Here is a 22,894-nt window from a genome sequence, read left to right as displayed (position 1 = left end):
TTTATTATGTTGTCAACTTTATGCGCAAGTTGCTTAGACCTATAAGTTTATATCAAAGTAACATGAGAGCAATTATTGACAAGACCATTTCTCCTGCGGTACATACCGATCAGTCTTAGCAGCGCTACTTTATGTCCGACAAACCAAATATATTGACAAGTTTGGGACACAGTGATGTTCTGCACATGAGCCACATACAAAAAAATACTCCAATCATTTCTGGGCTGCCATAGTCTCGTCAATGAATGGAGACACTGACTATAGTATAGGCTACTACACTATTTTTATGTGGTTAAATATATTACTATTGTATAGTAAAAACTGGACAACACAGAATAAAAAAATGGGTAAACTAAAATTGATATGGCCCTAATTTATCCATTGATATAAAACATATAGCATTTGTGTTTTTTAAAGGTGACAACAGATGTTTTATACTGTTGCTACCTGTACAACTGTTTTGCCTGTGCTACAAAACTTGAAACCTCTGTAGCACCAGCGCTATGTGCAAAAAAGTTAATATACATCCCCTTATTTCAATTCAGATCGTTGATCAAGATTCTTTGTTATGAAGATCGTGATATTCTTTTTTGGGAATATCGCCCAGCCCTACTTTTGGCTGGCACAAATCTCCAAAGTTACTAGCAAACATACATGCATTTGCGCAACGAGCACACCATCATAGTTTTTTTGTGCTGTCAGAGCATTTACCCAATGACCATTTACCCAATAATACTAGAAAGAATAATTTCAAAGATAAACAACTTACTTCAGCTTATGCATGATGCGTTTAGTTTATCTAAATTTGTTTAAGTTTCTTTTTTTTACTATTAAATAGTAATATATTAGTCCACACAAAATACAGAGTTAAGCAGACTTTTATTTTGGCAGTTTGTTGAAAGATTTTTTGTATCTCTGTTTCTTCACTGAAACAATAAAATGTCCGTGAAATAAACTCTCAGAGCAACTCTGGAGATGAAGTTCATGTGTTCATGTCCTCATAAAGCGCAGACGCAGACAAATTCATGTGCATCACGCGTGTAGCACTTAAACTGTGCAGTTCATTCAATAATACATGCAGAACAGCCAGATGGCATGTGTAAATAACAGGATTCGTCATCCACTACTCCGCATCTAGTTTTATGGACTCAATGCTGCCAGAAATCAAGTTTCACTCGCAAAATAGACTAAAACTAAGTTAAATACCAGTTCACCATTTCAATAAGCTACCACTTATTTTAAGTTATTTATCAGCATGAGAAATATGTGTGAGCGTGTGAATAGACTAAAATGCATCTCCTTGAGTTTCTGTAACATGTATAGAGTTTAGCGGGCTGTGCGTTAGTAATAACAGTCCGTGGGGAAATGCAGTGCTCCATGTGTACTGTTGTTATATGGATTAAACAAATCATCGAGGCATCAAAAATTGCCTCGATGATTTTCTTGTATTCGAGTTACTCGAGGAATCGTTTCAGCCCTAATAATAACCCAGCAACAAGAACTTTATATGATTTTGTGGCGAACCACTAGTATTATACTTATTAAGAGACATTCACCAGGGTACTGTACCTTAAAGGGAGGGTGGAGTTAGTTGTTGTTGTGTTCCGGTTGTAGATGTGTGCTGTTGTTTTGGACCTCACTCGCTGTTCGGAGTGAGAGATTTTAAAGTGGATACTAAGCGAACTCGACGCATCTTCGTCTCTTGTCTCCTCATTTATTGTACTCCACAATTTGTTACTTCCTGGCTATTGCTGATTTTTTTATGTTTTTAAGATGGATGAAATGCTTAATGAATTGTTTCCACAAACTTGATTTTGATTTGTGTCCAGTTATGTGCACAGACTCGCATTTAAGCATAGTGTGACCATTGGACGCATTCATAACGTGTAGGCAGAGAGTTATGACTTTTACGTTAAACATGATTGGTTTTTAAATGTTATCCGTTGCTGTTCGCCAATCATAAAGGCAATTTAACTGTATCGGTCAATAACAATATGAACGATTACGGAGTCGAAAAGGAGTCGACGAGAGTCAATTCCTGTCTTTGAGATGAATCCAACTTTAGTGACATAAAGCGTCAAGGAATCTAATTTTTTGGAGTCGACTCCCTCTCAATAGTGCAGCCCGGGTTGTATAAAAACGCGCCTCACGTTATAACGCCTCAATCCTAGTCACGTTGCAGAGATTGTTTAAAATGTATTATTATTATGTATTATGCGCACTAAAGCTACATGGGGCTCTATAGGACCACTAAATTTAACTGTCTTCTAGGCTCTGTTATCTTTGTCCAGTCAAATCGTTTGACTGGATGGATGATGCTGCTATGCATACATTTCTTTGCACTTGTCTCTTGGGATTAGTACATTGTAATTTTTCAATTAATAAAATCTTTATTGTATCACATTACAACTTCAAACTCTACCTTGGTCAATTGGTCCCCTTGTTTCTCTCCTTTAGCATGCCTTGAAGTGACTTTTTCCGTCTCTGTTTCGTTAGGGTCAAACTACACCATGTCTAATGGTGGTGGTGGAGGAGGAGCCAGCAGTTCCACCCACTTGCTGGATCTGCTGGATGAGCCTATTCCAGGGGTGGGCACCTATGATGACTTCCACACTATTGACTGGGTCAGAGAAAAGTGCAAAGACCGAGAGCGCCATCGAAAGGTAAAGCATCAACTTTTACTCCACTTACCACATTATAGAAAACAGACAACATCCATTTTGGCTTTGGGAAGAGCTGGGTCAGTTTAAAATCCAGAGGGAATATAGTAAATTGGATTTCCTAAAGCACAATTTTAACCTCAGTCTTACTGAAATTCTCATTGGTCAGTGTGGTGCTGACATCATTGTCCATTGCACAAACACTTCAGGCTATTTCTTTCTGGGTAGGACACAGCCTAACACCGTGTCTACACCGGACACATGGCTTGTTCTAAAGGGATTGTTGCGCTGCATCGCGACACGTCAGGTGTGGACAAAATTTTAAATTATAATGGTTTCTAATGAGTGTATTGTCTCTAGTAGAAACATGACATGCCGCATCCAGTGTAGACACAGTGTTTGTTTATGTGTGTAAATTAATTGTTTATGAATTGATGCAAGACATCATTACATCTGTAATGTGGTCATGTGGTTAACTTTTTTAATATGTCAATAGTACTGGGAGTGATAAACAAACTATTTATTGAAGCAGATTAATAAATTCGTTTTGATCGATTATTCAGTTTTTGCAATTCATTAAAATATTGAGTTTTACCTATTTTAACTAATATATAAAACAAGTACATTATTTCAGCTTTTGAAAATAGCTGAGTGAACTTCGAGCCAGCTGAATGGAGGAATTTCCTTCAGGTTTCTGTCTTCCATCAATTGTCATCATTAGTCAAACTGCTGCTTCTGTGTTTTAAGGCAGGGCATTGACACATTTCACAGTTTGATTTCTAAGCTTGCAATTGTTTTCCAAAATTCAGTTTGATTCAATATCAATTTATTTGATATACAAAGTAGAGGGAGCGTGTTGCACCACAGTGGATTATCAAAATTAAAAATAAGTCATCAAATTGACATGTTAGGTAAGGTTTTTACTACATTGATTTAAATTACTATTAGTTAATAAATAATTTGATTAAATATAATTGCATTACATTTGAATGCATGTTTAAGTGCCTAGCAAAACATGCAGTAATAAAAAATTTGGCTTGCTCATACATGCAACTTGCAGGCTTTCATTCATTTGCTAGAATGCACACACAGTAGAAGACTTGGTTGGTTTAATATTTTTTGGCAAATTACCTTCCACCTTCACTTGGTATTATAATGTGGTCTAACAAATCAACAGTTGAAGTTATGTGTATTGACACAAATATTTGCTTCTTGTGTGTATTTTTAGATAAACAGTAAAAAGAAGGAATCCGCATGGGAGTTTACCAAGAGTCTTTATGATGCCTGGTCAGGGTGGCTGGTGGTCACGCTAACAGGTCTTGCATCAGGTAAGCACACGCTTCAAGGATCATCACCAGATTCAGATTTTTTTTCACTCTAAGAAAGTGCTTGTAAAAAGTACTTACAAAGTGGATTGAGTCATTGATATAAATGGACAGTGTAATTGTGAAACAGTATTTATCTTTTATAGCATTGGATATGCATTACAAAATAATTCATATCACATGATATTTGGTGAAAAATGTATTCAATATTTTACTTTGAAAATCGATCAGTGATGTTGATGATGAGGTCTAGTTTGCATTGCTAATGTTCAAATGATTATGGGAAGTGAAATGTAGACCCAGTCAAATGCACACTTTTTCCTGTACTGAAATGCCATGTGACTTGCTTGTTGCACCAAAGCGGCATTCAGGCACTATACCCTTTAAAAAACTATTCTATTGCAACTAAATTATATTGGTTCTAAATAAATTTGCCTTTAATATGTATGCCTTTAAACGTCATAATTATCTCAAGTCAGAGGGGTGTCTTTGTGGCTCATTTCAGTAAAAAAATAATACGTATGTATAGTACAAAAGGTGTACTTAGTTACTTCCTACCTCTGATATATGTAAATTTAGGCTTTTATGTACTTTGGAAAGTGCAATCGCCACAAATTGGGTTTTACAAATATAATCTTTATTTTTTTCATTCATGACTGAGCAGCTTTAAGAGAAACATGCAAAACACGTCTGACTTAAAAACTGCACCAAGCTCTGCACCAAGCGCTGCACGGAGAGACGCGTGCATGGAGAGACACGTTTGACTTTAAAACTGCAACTTGTGCTGCACGGAGAGACGCATGCACGGGATAGACACGTCTGACTTTAAAACTGCGCACCTCACGCTGCATGGAGAGACAAGTTTGACTTTAAAAATGTGCAGCTCATCGGAGGGACATTGAAAAGGGACAAAGACACGCTTGATTTATAACTGCGCAGCTCCTAACTTTCCACTACACACGCTTCCCCACTGGTCCCATTCCGACGCAAGCTACGTAAACTCTTTCCCTCCCGCTTATCCTCTGCGATCTCCGCCACGCTTCCTCCCTCTGAACAGCTCTCTCTGTTGAATACTAACAGCGTCACCGACACTTTATTCCACACTAACTTCTTGCTTGGACAGCTTATGCCCTCTTACATCTAGGCCAGCCTTGCATTCCCTTCTGCCCCCTGGTTATATGATGTTCTCGGTGAGCATCACGCCAGGAGATAAATCTAAAGATCCTACTGACCTCTGTCTCTATCAGTCTCTTCTTTCTCTGCTGATGTCTTCTCTGCGAAAACTCAGTTCTATCACTCTAAAATCAACAACTCGCCTGACTCTCGTACTCTATTTAAAACCTTCTCTGCTCTTATCCTCCATCGGACTTAACAGCTGATGATTTTGCGTCTTTCTTCATAAAGAGAATGACCACCATCAACAGTCAGTTCTCCGCGTCACCGCCTCTTGAACACAGCCAATCCCCCAACACAATATCAATTCTTCTAACCACCCGACCTGCCTGCAGCTGCACGATTGTGGATAAATTGAGAATCCAGATTCTTTTGTTTCAAATAGAGATAGCGATTCTTTTACGGTTCTGAATGACGATTAAAAGTAATACATCATTTACAGTGCATCCGGAAAATATTCACAGTTCTTCACTTTTTCCACACTTTGTTACAGCCTTATTTCAAAATGGATTAAATTCATTATTTTCCTAAAAATTCTACAAACAATAACCCATAATGACAACGTGAAAGAAGTTTGTTTGAAATCTTTGCAAATTTATTACAAATTAAAAATGGTGCCACCACCATGCTTCACTGCAGGCATGGTATTGGCCAGGTGACGAGCAGTGTCTGCTTTCCTCCAGACCAAGAGTTTAATCTTTGCTTCATCAGACCAGAGAATTTTGTTTCAGACGGGCTGTAATGTGCCTTTTACTGAGGAGTGGCTTCTGTCTGGGCACTCTGCCATACAGGCCTGATAATTGGAGTGCTGTAGAGATGGTTGTTCTTCTGGAAGGTTCTCCTCTCTCCACAGAGACATGCTGGAGCTCTGTCAGAGTACCCATCGGGTTCTTGGTCACCTTCCTGACTAAGGCCCTTCTCCCCCGATCACTCAGTTTGGCCGGGCGGCCAGCTGTAGGAAGAGTCCTGGTGGTTCCAAACTTCTTCCATTTACGGATGATGGAGGTCACTTTGCTCATTGGAACCTTCAATGCTGCAGAAATATTTCTGTATCCTTCCCCAGACCTGTGCCTCGATACAATCCTGTCTTGGAGGTCTACAAACAATCCCTTGGACTTCATGGCTTGGTTTGTGCTCTGACAAGCACTGTTAACTGTGGGACCTTGTATAGAAAGGTGTGTGCCTTTCCAAATCATGTCCAATTAACTGTATTAACCACAGGTGGACTCCAATCAAGTTGTAGAAACATTTCAAGGAAGATCAGTGGAAACAAGAGACATTTTTTACAACAAATACCATAGCTAAACTAAAGTGTTTGTTTTTTACTTGAAATGCAAAAGTTTGACTTCCTAAAAAGTATTAATGAAGTAACTTGTATATGAAATATTTCTACAGTAAAGCAAATTCATAAGGTGACTGTAACACTTTCAAAGTAGGGAAGGAAGGAGGCAGGAACCGGCGAACATTGAAATAGTTTAATCAAAATAAACAAACAATAGCACTGAAGTAAAATGCCGGCAGCCACCTCACGGTCGACAGCCGGCCACAAGAACATAAATACAGACGTAAAATATATGTCCGGACCCGGTCCTCTCTCGTCAGCAGTCCTGTCACTCGTCTTCTTATGCTCCAGATTTCCTCCGTGAGATATGCGGGGCCGGTGTGCGCACAGCTGATTCCAACTATCACTCTGTCCCCTTCCTCACGGCTCCCGTCCTGCCTTCCTCGCCACAGTGACACTTGCAATTAAAAGTCTTTAGAAATATTTATCAGTTTGACACCTATAGACTGCTTGAAGGAGTCTTTAAAGAGAGACATATCTCACTAACATAACAACACAGTATTATCTTCTGTAAACGGTTTAACATATCCTGAAAACTTGAAATCCTGGGCAACTTGATGAAAACCTTTAATAGCGCAGCTTCTCTATTAGCCTAAATTCAGTGATAAGCGCCACACACTCCTATGACGTGTTTTTACCGTAATGACAGATAAAAGCCACGCTTGGATTTGTCCGCACTACAAACTGTCTGGTTTCAAACCTTTCCAGTTAAGATGTGAAGCACAATCAGAACAATGTTACGCAATCGTGAAAGGCCATAATAGGAACCGTTTTGTTGCTTGGCTGTATTTACATTATGTTGGTCTGTAATTTGGTGTAAGATTAATTTAGGCAGACTTGAGAGCTTGTAAATGCCTGTCTAATGTGCGCGAGTTGGCAACTCTCTGCTTTAACCCGAGTACTTATGTGATCATTTGACACAAAAATATTGATAGTGTGTCTGGTTAAAAACACTGTTTGTGACGTCGTTTCATACCCAATAATGATAATGCTTTCTATGCTTATGCAGCAGAACCAACACAAATTGGAGCATTGTGATTTTAGTCTGAGGTGTAAATGAATAGAGACACGAGAATCGTTGATTTTCATTAAAGTAATTGTGTGGATGTTTGAATTGAGATCGCAATCTTTTAGTGATTAATCGTGCAGCTTTAATGCCTTCCCCACCCATCTCCTCCAGGCCATCTCTCCATTGGTTGTGCATAGTCTGACCCACATCATCAACTCGTCTCTCACCACTAAAATACATTTTCCACAGTCTTCAAAGAGGCCCGTATTACCCTGCTACTGAAGAAACCCACTGGGCAATTCTGTGAAAATGTCAACCATACCACAAAAATATAAAGTTTTTAATATGGTAAAAGTGCAGATTTTAACGTTTTGTGGTTCAAATACCAATGTGAAATCTTTCTTCAAATTTGTAAAGCAAATTTGTTTTATTTTTAGTGCATGATTTTTTAGTGCAAGAGCGGTCATTCCACAGAGACTGCACTGCTCTCAATCATTGAAGCCCTGAGACTGGGAAGAGCAGCCACTAAATCATCTAATGTTTATCAAACGAACAATGTCTTGTAGTGTCATCCTCAAAAGAGAAAAAAATCACTCTCACATACCTTCTCTGGATCTGATCCACATTTCCAGATGATCTACCCAGCACTACAATATCAGCAAATCTCTAGCCGTCTTTAAGAGTCGGAAGAAAGCACATCTCTTCATTTAACACCTGACCGATTAGTTCTGACTTCGGTTTCTTTTCTACTCTTTCCATCCTTAAAAAAAATCCTTTGCTTTGTATTAGAGGTGCTCCGATTGATCGGTCGCCAATCAGAATCGGCCGATAATCACTTTGGGAAGTATGATCGGCGGTCTCTAAAAAGGCCGATCCAGAAAAGCCGATCAGATGATGCAAAATTGACGAGACATTTATTTTACGCGATATGAAAATGGCTTCATCGGTCTGGCAATTCTACAAGGTGTGTGAAATAGACAATGCTTTATCAATCTGATACGTGTGTACTATGTGAATTCCACGATGCGAGAAGCACCCAAAACATTTTTACACCAACAACCTCTTTAGACGTTTGAGGGTTAGTCACTTAAAGGAGTGCGAGTTGTTTTCAAAGTTAGCCTCGCGCAAAGTGAGCGGGCAGTTCAGCAGCTCGAGCGCCACTCTGCTGCAGAGATCGCGTCAACCGAAGATTCATTTGTTCTACCAGTGATAGAAATATCTGATGGCAATCGTCATTTTGACGCACTACAATAAATGCGATTTGTAATTCCCCTTTTTATCATTTCGTGTCATTAGAACGTGATCGTGAATGAACGTGATTGTGAGCGGAAGGAGGTAGACTATCGCGAAGGGACGTGTGTTTCTATTCATGATCTTACTCTCAAATGTCTATTCAGTTTTGCTAAACGCGCATGTGGTCAAAAGAGACTCGAGATGCATATATGCATCCATCACTCCCCGAATACACACAGGCGCGCTGTGGTGCCGTCTTTACAGAGTTTTTACTTCATAAAATACCGTCTTTTTGTATCAATAATAGCTTTCAGTAAGTGGAAAAATTTCTCTGCGTTTTCTCTGTTCAGTGAAGCAGCACATATATGTGAAACCGGACAACAAAAGAAGTCTTATTGGTACATTTTTGGAAAATAAGATTTTCACATAATTTGAAAGCTGAATAATTAAGCTTTCTATTGATGTATAAGTTGTCATGATATGATCATATCTGGCAGAGATAAACCCGTTTACAACTCTGGAATCTGAGGGTGCAAAATATTCTAAATATTGAGAAAATTGCCTTTGAAGTTGTTAATAAATGGCCCTGTTAATGGCCATCCACTCACAAAAATAAAGTTTTGATATATTTTATATATTGAATTTACAAAATATCTTAATGGAACATGAGAAAATTCGATCATTTTGACCCATACAATGTATTTTCGACTATAACTAAAAATATTCCCGTGCTCCTTAAGGTTTCGTGATCCAGGGTCACATATGACCAAACCACAGCTTTCTTGTGAGTACAAAACACCTTTTACAGGCACCTGTCATTGTTATTGTATGGACATAAGAACATAAACATTTGCTTGTAATTAGATTATTATTTTATGTCCGACAACAGAAACATTGAAAATAAATGAAAAGTCTAAGTCTAGCGCAACCTCTCCTCAGCTGTCAGTAACGGAGACATTTTTTAAAGCATCAACCCTACTGCAAGGACAGTAAGAAGCATAAAGAAATATCAGATTATCAGATAAAACAATGTAATAAATTTGCTTTGATCATGGCCACTTTATATTGTGGAAGACAAAGGGTTTCTGGGACTCATGTCACATGCTGCTATGTTTTATGAAAATATGTGGTAACACTTTCCTTGAAGCATGTATGTTTAATTTATTGTAAAAGTAGTTTTCAAGCAGTGTAATGCACATTTTAATGCATTGTAATGTCTAATAGATAATTGTTATTACAGTTAATACATTATAACACTAAGCAATTCATTGTAACACGACACATTGTAAATTGGTTATAATTATTTACAACTACATATAATGCATTACAACACACATTATGAATATTAATAATGCATTTTACCCTTTTATAACTCTTTATAATGCATTATACATAAATGCTTCAAGGAAAGTGTTACCAAATATGTTACTTACTAATATTCATTAGTTAATTCATGACACTTTCTCTTTTGGTACTCAGAAAGCTTCAAATAGTTCCTATAATCGGTGATCGGTATCGGTATCGGCCAATACAGCTTTCAGTGATCGAGGATCGGTGATCGGCTAAAAAAACCCTGATCGGAGCACCCCTACTTTGTATACTGTGGTAGGCTATACGAAACCAGTTTTTAGTGCATTTTTGCACTTGTTGTCCTTATGAGGTTCCAATTCCTTCTATCGTTTACCTCATTTGTAAGCTGCTTTGGATAAAAGTGTCTACTAAATGACTTAATGTAAACATTGGCTACATGGTGGTTTTGCACCGCCACCTGTGGATCACCCTCACTAATCTAAAGGAGGCTGATAGAAGGTCCTTCCTCAATGCACCTATATCAACTTCCGGTTTGTTCGGCGAAGTGGTAGGTTCTATGATGGAGCGTTTTTCCGACGTGGTCAAGAGCTCTAAGGCCATGAGCCATTTCCTGCCTCGCTGGAACACAGCGCAGCTTCCACCCCTGCAGAGATTATCTTCTGCAGCAAGCCCCTGCAGCAACTGCTTCATCGGCAGTGAGTCATACAGGAAGCGACACAAGAAGCCCAGGTTAGGAAGTGCCGTGTTGGGCTCCAAGCCTCGCTCCTGACAGGTCGGAAGAGAGGAGGACCCCGCAGATCAGCGAGCGGGCAAAAAAAGCGTGTCACAATGTCTCCGAGCATCCCCTTGGAAGTTGCAGGCGACGTTAAGTGTTAATTTTGTGTGTGTCAAAACTGCAATAAAGATATTGACTCTGTCACAAAAAGCGATTTCCTCCACCTCATACTTTGAGCATGCATGGACCTCATCCTCTTACTGTGGCCACTTTGTGCGTGCTGCAGAAAGAGACTGGTCAGAATGAGCAAAGCGAAGCGCTCCGTTTGCTCTCCCAGCGATGGGAAATGGGCCCTCCATTCTGGACATATCGGAGTGCACCCTATCCGTCATAAAGAACAGCTATGCTCTCCAAATCTGGTGGGCATAGATGCGCCCCAGGACTAGTTATTTTGGTAGATCTGAACGACACGTATGTTCTATCCAGCTTTCCTCCCATTACAGGTACTTTCTGAGGTTTGCGTAATAGTAATAGTCACAAATGAGTAAATGATGACAGGATTTGTTGAGAAAATCTTTCACTTTCTCTATTTATAATATCAGCAATGAATATCCTGGTAGCATGTTAAATGGAGCTAGAGCAACATAAGTCTATAGGATGCAAAATGCGGAGGAGTTCATAATGCGGAGAAGTTACTAATTCCCCTGTGAAACAAGAAGTCATGATTGGACTAGTGTTGTCACGGTACCAACATTTCAGTAGTCGTCACTACCAATACCAGTAAAATTCCACGGTTCTCTGTACCAATTTCGGTACCAAAGCAAAACACCAGTACATGCTAATTGAAACACAATTTTATTAAAGCTCAATATTTGTTAATATTGGTGTATAAAAAGCAATGGCATTTTGTATACATGAAGTATACAAGTTAATTGTTGCTGAAACTGTTGTGGTCTTTCATGCTGATGAACATCCTCCTCAGTGTGCTGCTGTGTAAGATGAATTGAATAAACTTCAGTAAGGCAACTGACTAAACATACATGCATGTGCAATATTAAAACAAAAGTCAGTTTTTATGCGGCATTTACACAAGATTACTTGCACTAAGGTTACTGTATATTAAAATTATTAATGCAGCAGACTTTTCTTGAGTTTAATTTTGGCTTTTTAAACCTATTAGATTTATCTACAGGCTCCAGACAAAAAAAATCAGTTAATAAACCATTGGTTCCCATAGGGGAAAAGGTAGGCGCCAAATATGTTTTTAAGAGCCATTATAACATGAACTTAAAATTTGTAATAAAAAATACTTTGTGAATCTTCCCTCTCATAGGTTTTGCTCATATATTTGGCTTTCAAGTTGTTTCCAATCAAAAGCAGGGTCATACAAACATACAGTTTTTTGTTAATTCCACCCTAAAATTTGGGGAAAATCTGCAGAATTCCAAAGAATAGTTTGAAATGTATTTACATTTGAACACGAATATAAATGTAGATGTGCTCAAATTTGTTGTTACCCCTCCACTAAAAACGAAGAATGCACAATTTTCTCTGAAATAACTAGAAACGGACAAAAGTAATTGGCATCCACCATTCTTTATTTCATGTGTAATAGAAATCAGACTAGGGCTGCAACAACGAATCGATAAAATCGATAAAAATCGATTACTAAAAGAGTTGGCAACGAATTTCATTATCGATTCGTTGTGTCGCGCGACGCGGAGACGTTTGATTATTAAAAAATAAATAACTTTATTTAAGCGCGGAGCGGAGTGAACAGACTCTGTCTCTCTCGCGCACTGGTGCTAGAGTTCGGCGCATCATAAACAGGGAGGAGCAAAAATAAAATAAACCAGCAGAGTTAGAGAAAAGATACATGGCGGAGGCAGAGAAATCAACGCGAACCAAGTCATCAAAGATGCGGGAGCATTTCACACTTAATAAAATGAAAAAGTGTGTTAATTGCAATATATGCAAAAACGACATGACATGACACGGGAGCACCACAGTAATGATCCAGCACCTGAAACGGAAACATGTTGGGTTCTTTGATGAGGAGGAAGGGAGTTCAACAGCAGGTTAAGTCACTACAGAATCCCACTTTTGTTCCGTTTTGAAGTGAAGAACGTAATGTCGCTGGTGCTGGTGTTTACTCGTTATCCAGCTTGACAAGTTAGTGTTAACTTGCTATTAACAATAGTAATGCAGGGGTGGTAACATCCTTTTTTGGACCATTCATTTTTCATTCTGTTGTCATGTATAGCTACACTGCAAAAAAAATATTTTCTTACAAAGTAATTTTGTCTCGTTTCCAGTCCAAATATCAAAAAAATTCTTAAATCAAGATTACTAGAAAAGAAAAATGGCATGAGAAAATTAAGTGATGCTTAAAACTTCTGTTTGAGATTATATCTCGTTAAGCTTATTTTTCTTACCCCATTGGCAGATCAATTTGCTTTTTTTAAACAAACAATTGCTTAATTTTGAGGTGTTTATTCAGAAAGCAAGAAATACTTTCTTATGCTATTTCATGTGTCTAGTAAATGTTTCTTGATTTAAGATTTTTTTGATATTTGGACTGACAACAGGACAAAGCTACTAAATTAGAAAAGCAATTTTTGCAGTGTGTATTCTGTGCTATGTCCCATATAGGTTATTATTGATAATTATAATTTAATGAATGAGCTTCAAGTCAATTTTAGAGAGAGAGAAAGTGTGTGTGTGTCAGTGTGAGAGTTTGTGAGAAATCCTGTTAAATTTTCTGATTTGAATTGTTCTTTATTTTTTATATTTTTATTTTATTATTATTATAACAGCTCAGGGAGGTTCAAGGCGCAAATGTTTGTGCACTTCTTCACACTTGTGCAGTTCTGTTTTTGTATAAAAGGTTGGATATTAATGCTTTTCTTGTTTTTTGGTTTTTATCCGATTCATCGATTAATCGAACAAATAATTTATAGATTAATCGATTATTAAAATAATCGTTAGTTGCAGCCCTAAATCAGACTTTGCTTTAGATTTTTTTATCCAACATAATATTGTAAATAATAACACAAATGAAACCCCTACACTACTATTTTGTTGCACAACCTTAAGAGGCAATCACTGCAAGCTAACGTTTTCTGTAGCTCTCAAGGAGACTTCTGTACCTGTTAACAGGTAGTTTGGCCCCCTCTTCTTGAGCAAACTGCTCCAGCTGCCTCAGGTTTGATGGCTGCCTCCTCCAGACTGGAAGTTTCAGCTCTTTCCATAGATGTGCGATAGGATTCAGATCAGGACTCATAGAAGGCCACTTCAGAATAGTCCAAAGTTTTGTTTTTAACCATTCTTGGGTAATTTTAGCTGTGTGTTTTGGGTCATTATCCTGTTGGAGGACCCTGACCTGCGACTAAGAGCTTTCTGAAACAGCGCAGTACGTTTCGCTGCAGAATGCCTTAATAGTCTTGAGATTTCATCGTGCCCTGTACAGATTCAAGGCGCCCTGTACCAGATGCAGCAAAGCAACCCCAGAACATAACCGAGCCTCCTCAATTTTTCACTGTAGGTACGGTGTTCACTTCTTTTAAAGCTTGATTTTTTTCGTCTATGAAAATAGAGCTGATGTGGCTTGCCAAAAAGCTCCAGTTTTGACTCATATGTCCTAAAGGACATTCTCCCAGAAGGATTGTGGCTTGTTAATATGAGTTTTAGCAAATACCAGTCTGACTTGTTTGTTTTAAAAGTGAAGTCCTCCTGGGTCTTCTTCTTGCTCAAAAGGTGACTGATGGTGCGATCAGAAACTGACGTACCTTCACCTTTGAGTTCAGCTTGCATCTCTTTGGCAGTTATCCTTGGTTCTTTTCTACCATTCGCACTATCCTTCTGTTCAATCTATGGTTGATTTTCCTCTTGCGGCCGCGCCCAGGGAGGTTGGCTACAATTCCATGAACCTAAAACTTCTTAATAATATTTCCAACTGTTGTCACAGGAACATTGAGCTGCTTGGAGATGGTCTTGTAGCCTTTACTTTTACCATTCTTGTCTATGATGACTCTATCCTTTGCTTTCTCTGGTCAATGTTCAGTGTGGTGCACACAATGATACCAAACAGCACAGTGACTACTTTTCTCCGTTTAAATAGGCTGAATGACTGATTACAAGATTGGATACATGTGTGATACTAATTAAAGAAACCAATTAGTTTGAAATATCACTATAATCCTATTATGTATTATCCTTTATAAGGGGTCCAACAAATTTGCACAGGCCATTTTATAATATCTTTGTAGAATAAGCAATAATTAATAATCTCTTTCCACAGCTTCTTTGCTTTATTATATGACATACCAAAAGCTTGTATACGTGATACAATAGCTTTTAATTTCATCACTCTTCAGGAGGAATGAAGCGTTATTTCAATGAGCTGTAATGGTACCAACAAATTTGAGCATGTCTGTATGTGTAAATGTGTTCAAATAGTCTTCAATTGCTGGCCGTCTATGTATTTAAATCCGATGACAGCAGATTGGTTTCTGCTTATTTAAAAGAGGTAAGCGTAATTGATTATTGTTAAGACTGATTAAACTCTGAATACACCAGACCAAATGCCTCTGAATTCATTTGAACCAACAGAAAAGGTGCATGTCAAGAACATATTTATATATTATACTGTAAGAAATATAGTATAATTTTAATAATGACACTTTTTCACATGTTCACAACATAATGTAAAGATAACTGTAAATAATGTTGTTCCTCTTGCTGTGAATGGATTTGAAATGAAACAGTGGTGCCTTATAACAAATACGTTCCCTGAACTTCTCGGGCTCATTAAAATCCGTCACAGCAAACACCGCATACTACTTACAAGCTCACATTGTGTGTGTCTGCTCGTCAATAACAAGCGCTAAAATCCACGGAATTCCACAGTTTTGCGAGCACTTATTTCCTGTTGCCTTTTAGAAGCCATTGATGCGCAGAGTGTGAAATAAACGCAGACAGAGAGCAGAGCGCTGGTGCGAAGAGTGCGAGAAACTACTTGTGTGACCTGTCTCGCACAGCTCCTGCTACTATTGGACCTCGAACCGAGTGTTGGTCCGGCATGGGAGTCGGTTGCGTCTGCCGCTAGAGGAAGTGCACCTTCCCTGAGACCTGCAAAGCTCTCTCTCGCTAGATTGGTGCTTTTTAAAAGTATAGTGCTTCCGTTGGAAACATTGGTTACCTACGCAAAAATATTACACACTAATTAATATTTGTTACTGTTTTAGGCACAGTCTGGAGCATATATCTATCTTTTTTCAAGCACATAGACTTCGGATAGGTTTATGTAAAATAGATGCTGTCAACCCGATCATGTCCTCCCATTTATTTTACCCCATTACAGTTATAAAAGCATTAAAAGGTTAATAAGGACTGTATTAGCATTGGCGCTAACAAATTAACAAAGAGGGACCTTTATTTTTATGTAACTTAACATATGATACAAGATTCATTATTGAGTTTCAAATCTAACTGAAAATGTTTTTTTACAATTCATTATCACACAACGATCTTTGTGGCATTTTTTTTGCGTCAAAGTTTCTTGATCTGATTCGGCAAAGCATGCATCCGTCACTCACTCATACCCCCGCGTTTTGTGCATGCATCCATACACACGCACACAGGTGCACACAAACCAGTGGTGCAGAGTTTAAGGGAGCGATAGCAGCTAGTAGCTTTCAGTGAGTGGAAAATGTATCTCTTAGTGAATGAATGAATGAATGATTACAAAACAACGTTTACAAGCATCTATCATTGTTACTGACTCGACACATGAACATAAGCATTTGTCTGTAATTATTATTTTATGTCTGACATCATAAACATTAAATATGTAAACAACTTCGGGCTTTATTGGGCATTCAGTTGTATTAAAATACAGCAAGCAGGGATGCGATTTCTGTTTTTTTTCCTCGCTGGGATCACCCGCGTAAATTGCATAAATTCGGTTTATTTAAATTTGTGGCGGGATTGGGTGGTTGGGGATATGCGCGTGGTAATCATACAGCTGGCCAATCGGATCCTTTCTACACTCTCTATGTCATGCACAAACTTGTTATAAATGCAGAGTGACTGCTTCATTCAGAAGAACATCATTTTGGGAGTTATCTTTATGTTTCCAGAGAGTCAAACAAGACTAATAGAAGCCAAACATGGCTGTTTTGGTACTCAAAAAAAATGTGATGTCATTTTTAATTAAGTGCGGAAATGAACAGCGTTTTGAAACGTATACGGATAATCCTGAGTCTGGAAGTTGAGACGTCTATATCGGTATATAGAGGCTATACGTTGTTCAATAAAAATGTAAAATTAAAAATTTTAAACCTATATCAGGAGTGGACTTTGAACACTGGTGGTCGAGACCTGTGAGTTACCCAACTTGGCTTGACGTGCACCTGACCTGACGCATTCCTTCCTTGGCGTAACTTTGTTTTGAAAAGTGGTGGGGACAAAAATTAATACTTTATTCATTTGTTTCTGTAAAAATAATGTTTATCATATATAGTGGTTGGTCCTTCCATTGCCTTCTCCACTTTTTGACTCCAGCTCTAAAAATGTCACTTGTTCGTTGGTTTACACGTTTTTTTGCTTGGACTTTCTCTCTCTCTCTCTCTCTCTCTCTCTCTCTCCTCTCTCTCTCCCTCTCTCTCTCTCCCTCTCTCTCTCTCCCTCTCTCTCTCTCCTCTCTCTCTCTCCCTCTCTCTCTCTCTCTCTCTCTCTCTCTCGGTGCTGTGAAGATTATTGCCGACCGCTCTAAATTACGCCGATCTAGTCACTGTAATATAAACACGTTGAAGTCTCTACTGAAAGCATACATTGAAATTAACTAAAACCGTGCATCATTTGCAAAACATGCAGATTTATTCGAAAAAATGCTCTATGAATGACATAGATGCACCATCTAGTGGCTGTGTTTGAAAGTCTTTTGAGGCCACAATATCCTTTCAATTATTGTTAAAATGTTATTGTAATCTGCAATGATTTCTTAAAGTAGGCCTAGTATAAACCACTCAAGGGCCATTTGTAAACTCTGTCTTAATTTCTTTTGCTAATGTCAAATTTCACAAACCATCAACCTATTTTATTAAATATTGTAAGGGTGACTGTTAAACTAATAAACATTTGAACTGATATTTCCAAAATTGCCAGAAGGAATTGGGAAGTTATAATGGTTTGTTTTTGTGTTGCTTAGTGAAAAATATCTATTTTTGATAGACAGTTTCCTGTTTTGAATCATGTAACATTTAATTAGTAACATTAAAGACTGTTTTGTGGGGATTGGGGTGAATTTTGTGCATGAATTTTATACAAACCATATTTGATCCAGAACATTTAGAATAATTTTAGTCCTGAAATGAGATTTTTATTTTATTTTAAAAGCACTATTATGGTTAGACCTCAAATTGTCCTTTCGTTTTGCCAGGTGCATTAGCCGGTTTGATAGACATCGCCGCCGACTGGTTGAACGACCTGAAAGAGGGCGTGTGTCTCAGTGCAATGTGGTTTAATCATGAGCAGTGTTGCTGGGGCTCCAACGAGACCACATTTGCTGAGAGAGACAAGTGTCCCCAATGGAAGACATGGGCCGAACTCATTCTGGGTCAAGCTGAGGTCTGAGCATAAACAGATTCTGTATTAACGTGTACCAGATAAAAAGCATCATTGAGGTTCAGTCTGGGTCTATAATTCTTTCTTCTTGTGTCCTTTAGGGTCCTGGTTCCTACATAATGAACTACTTCATGTTCACATTTTGGGCACTTTCCTTTGCCTTCCTGGCCGTGTCTTTGGTGAAGGTGTTTGCCCCTTACGCCTGTGGATCTGGAATACCTGAGGTAATCTTGCATATGAATTAAAAGCAACGACTGCTGTGTTTGCATCAATTTTGATATGATATTGTAAAAGATACAGATATGAGCATATTCCGATTTAGTACCTTAATAGTGAACCCCAAATCTAAAGTCTGCATTCCAGTTGGCCCAAGATGTTGGTGTCAACATCATGCACTCTGCTCTGCACATCGAATTCAGAAAATAAGACTAGTTGTGCACTGAAACATATGTTAGAAAACCTAACTGTAATTTACTATAAGTAAATAGCTTTACTTTAAGTAGGATTATAGAATAGGGTTGATTTTGAATAATTGTGGCTGTTTGTTTTGTACTTTGAAATCATCTCACCTCTTTTCTACTTTACTTCTTTTTAGATTAAAACTATTCTGAGTGGCTTCATTATTCGAGGGTACTTGGGGAAATGGACCTTGTTGATAAAGACCATCACTCTGGTATTGGCTGTGGCATCAGGTCTTAGTCTCGGGAAGGAGGGTCCGCTGGTCCACGTCGCCTGTTGCTGTGGCAACATCTTTTCCTACCTCTTTCCCAAATACAGCAAAAACGAGGCCAAGAAACGAGAGGTAAGGCATTAGAACCAGAACAGTGTGAGGGTTAGAAGACAGTATTGCAGTGTTTCCCACAGGATTTTGACATTTGTGACTTCATCACGTCGAGTTTACATCGTGTTAATGTTAGCACTTGATATCTGTTTTTCTTGTACTCTCTTTTTTCTGTCACATTATACTGTATTTTACAACTGAATGCCACCAGCAGTTACTTTAACTGCTGCTAAAATACTGATTTATAACCGCAACATCATCGAACAAAATCACAATACAGTACATCTACATTATGGAGCGTCTATATGATGTTTGCCCTTTCTCAACAATGTGTTGCTGTATTATGAACACTACTTTCATTTTAAATGCAAGTGACTGTTAAATACACTACAAGGAGTTAACCACACGTGCGGTCGAGAGGCCAAGGGCTCGCACACGTGGAGCTCATCGGAAGTGAGTGCATGTTAACACGTAAGAGGAGGACACGCACGCGGCCACACTCCACTCGCAGCAAACAAGTCAGGAAAGAGAGAAGACGATGAAGCGCTGTTTATCCACTAGTAAAGTGATCACAGATACTGTCATTATCACGAATGGATTTATTTTACAAAATGTGATGGCAAATATACTTTAGGTATCAATATACCTGTCCGCCCAAGTAATTGTATTGTATAGGAAACGCTGAAATGATTGGTTTTAAAACTAGTTATAAGAAGTATGATGCGATCTGGGAAAACCAAACACATGGATAGATTTTTACATAATACAGATTTTGATACCATATGAAAACTAGGTTCAAGCCTTTATCATTTTGTTACCTTGTATTATTACAAAAGTTGTGGTTGTCTGAAGTCCGCTGATCGCTACCCTAACCCGACTCACTCATTAATAGATAGTGGATTTTAGTATCGTATCTAAAAAGGTGGCAGGTTTTCAAGTGTCCCGCAGGTCTTTTAAGGGATATTTCACCTAAGAATGAAAATTCTTTCATCTTTTACCCCATTCTCTTGTCATTTGACCTTCTCTCTTCTGCTATGGCACCCCTTGACTTCTATTGTATGAGCACAAAACCAATGCAAGTGAATGGATGCCATAGCTGTTCGGTCAACAACATTTTTCAAAATATCTTCTTTTGTGATTGCAGAAGAAAGTCATGCAGGTTTGAAATGACAACAGAAGTTTCATTTTTGGGTGAAATATCAGTTTAATTCCTGCCCTGATTGTATTTATTTGTGCTATTGCTTGTAATTCTGTTTATTTGTTCTTGTTTAATAACTGCCTTTATTTGTCTTTAAATTCTAATAATCTGAACCAGAATGACCAAAATCTCCTTCGAGTTGAGCTCTGAATATAGTGAGTCACTTTCATCAACAATATAGAGAGAGAGGGTAGTTTGCAGTTTTGGACATATATGGTACTAAAAATAAAAATACCATAGTGTAACTTAAAATGAGCATGTAAAGCAAGTGTCTTTAAAAAGACATTTGTTCGGATCAGAGGAAGCGTTAGGGGTGGTCTAAGGGGGCTCAAGCCACAAATGTTTTAACTATTACGGCCTGTAAAAATCACTATTAAGGACGTTTAAATTTAAACTCAAACAAAGAGCGATTCGGTTGTGTGCACATTTACAAACTTTTTTCCAGGTCACTCTGTGCTTTAAATCCATGTATGCTTTGCCGTAGTTTTCTCAAGACCTTCATTCTTCATGTACATTGATATGTAAACTGTCTTTGTGGTGATAAGAGAGGGAAATCTATGGCCGATTTTTTTGCATCTCTGTCGATCATGTCCTCAAAGATCAGCTTGCCACTGTCAATTGAATTTCGCCAACATATTTTTAGAGATGATAGACAAAACCTTATAGGTTAATAATTACTGAAAACACAGTTTTGATAATTTTTTTTACTTTCAACCTGTTTTAATATATTTTCTGACGGGTTAATGACAATATTTTCTCAAGTTTTGATTTGTTTTGCTTTGTTTTCCATGACCCTGTGTTTCTCGCATTGCAGGTTTTATCTGCAGCTTCAGCTGCTGGTGTGTCTGTTGCTTTTGGAGCTCCTATAGGAGGAGTACTTTTCAGTTTAGAGGAGGTGAGATTTACATCTTCATCTATTGGCTGGAATACACTTACGAGACTTAAAATATGATCTGAATTGTTATAAACTAGACATCATGCACTTGCAGACTTTTTGAAAGTTTCAGATAGAAACACTAACTGATCAAATCTGCAGACCGGCACAAAATCTGAGCAAAAGTCTTATAGTGTATTTTAAGTCTTAAGGCGTGTGTAATTCTGCTGAATGTCAAAACTCAATAAAAATATGGCTTCTGCAGAAAACTGGACAATATTTTTTTTTCAATGTAGAAGATTGTAAGCATTACAAATCGTTACCAATTCCAAGACAAGTTCCACGCCTTAAAAACTGTATTTCAGCTTAACTGATGTACTGATGTCTTTCCCCTTAGGTCAGTTACTACTTCCCACTAAAGACTCTATGGCGCTCGTTCTTTGCTGCTCTGGTGGCAGCATTTGTGCTACGCTCCATAAACCCATTCGGAAACAGCCGGCTGGTGCTGTTCTATGTTGAATACCACACACCCTGGTACCTGTTTGAGCTTTTCCCCTTCATCCTGTTGGGGGTTTTCGGTGGCCTATGGGGGGCCTTTTTCATTCGGGCCAATATCGCCTGGTGCCGGCGACGCAAATCCACACGCTTTGGTAAAAATTGAATGTAATGTGAAATTAAAGAAATAGTTCACCCAAAATGACTGTTTATGTCCATGTATACCACCCAACAAGTCGACGCACCAAAAAGTAATCGTGAGTTAAACGATAGGTATATAAGAAATGTATTCATGGTTTGAGCTGATTTCGTGAAATTGAAACCAAACGTTTTACAAGGCACGCAAAAATCAAATGGCACCATTTAATGATGACTTTTGTAAAGGATGGCATGAGTGTAAATTATGCTAGAATTTTTATTTTTGGATGAACTGTTTTTAATACACATCATGATTTTTATATTGTTAATATCATGAGTTGAATACTGTGTCAAACTATTACAACAGGAAAGTATCCAGTGTTGGAGGTGATCACAGTGGCGGCTATCACAGCCATAATCGCATTCCCAAACCCGTACACGCGCCAGAACACCAGCGAACTGATTAAGGAGCTGTTCACAGACTGCGGCCCACTGGAATCATCACAGCTCTGTCAGTACAGAAGTCAGATGAACGGCAGTCAAGCATACCCAGAAGGCTCGGAGGCTGCCGCCACGCCAGGTGTTTACTCTGCCATGTGGCAGCTCAGCCTGGCGCTCATCTTCAAAATCATCATGACCATCTTTACTTTTGGCCTGAAGGTGAGCATCCAGCATTCGCCGTTGAGCAAATCACAATAACAATTCTTTCGGTTGGACTTTAATTTACAATACATGAATTTACAACAAAAGTACATTGAAGTAACGGCACTTAAATTTACAGTCCTGATTTCAATCAACATTTATTTCATTAATAAAATATTTTTGGTCAAAGTTGCTATTCTCAGGTTCCTTTTTTATTAAATCATGAACAAAACCGTAAAAACATATAATGATTTATACGTTTAAAGAGCTCTTGGATTTTGCGGGTAAAGTTAGTTTGACGTCATTAGATTTAAATATTTAAATAAATAGGTGTAGTAGAGTAGGCAGGGCGAGACCATGGTTCAAGTCCGG

At 38.3% G+C, this 22,894-nt stretch overlaps 1 protein-coding gene across 8 annotated transcripts in view; it reads left to right on the top strand.

The window, feature by feature from the left end:
• Positions 1-22,894, top strand: part of clcn3 (chloride channel 3) — a 51,983-nt gene that overhangs the window by 19,971 nt on the left and 9,118 nt on the right. For 7 of the 8 annotated variants that reach the window (XM_056751467.1, XM_056751459.1, XM_056751505.1 and 4 more), the window contains 8 exons: positions 2,497-2,663; positions 3,889-3,988; positions 18,210-18,397; positions 18,496-18,618; positions 18,990-19,196; positions 21,188-21,268; positions 21,645-21,897; positions 22,248-22,540. In XM_056751467.1, the coding sequence (XP_056607445.1) occupies positions 2,497-2,663; positions 3,889-3,988; positions 18,210-18,397; positions 18,496-18,618; positions 18,990-19,196; positions 21,188-21,268; positions 21,645-21,897; positions 22,248-22,540 (1,412 nt within the window). Of the gene's footprint in view, positions 1-2,496; positions 2,664-3,888; positions 3,989-6,042; positions 6,334-18,209; positions 18,398-18,495; positions 18,619-18,989; positions 19,197-21,187; positions 21,269-21,644; positions 21,898-22,247; positions 22,541-22,894 lie in introns of those variants that run through there. The other variant, XM_056751524.1, reaches the window with a different exon arrangement.

This window comes from Triplophysa dalaica, chromosome 1 (assembly GCF_015846415.1).
Source record: "Triplophysa dalaica isolate WHDGS20190420 chromosome 1, ASM1584641v1, whole genome shotgun sequence".
Classification (NCBI taxonomy): domain Eukaryota; kingdom Metazoa; phylum Chordata; class Actinopteri; order Cypriniformes; family Nemacheilidae; genus Triplophysa; species Triplophysa dalaica.
Note: the sequence above shows the minus strand (reverse complement) of the source record. Positions and strands in the feature narration are given on the sequence as shown.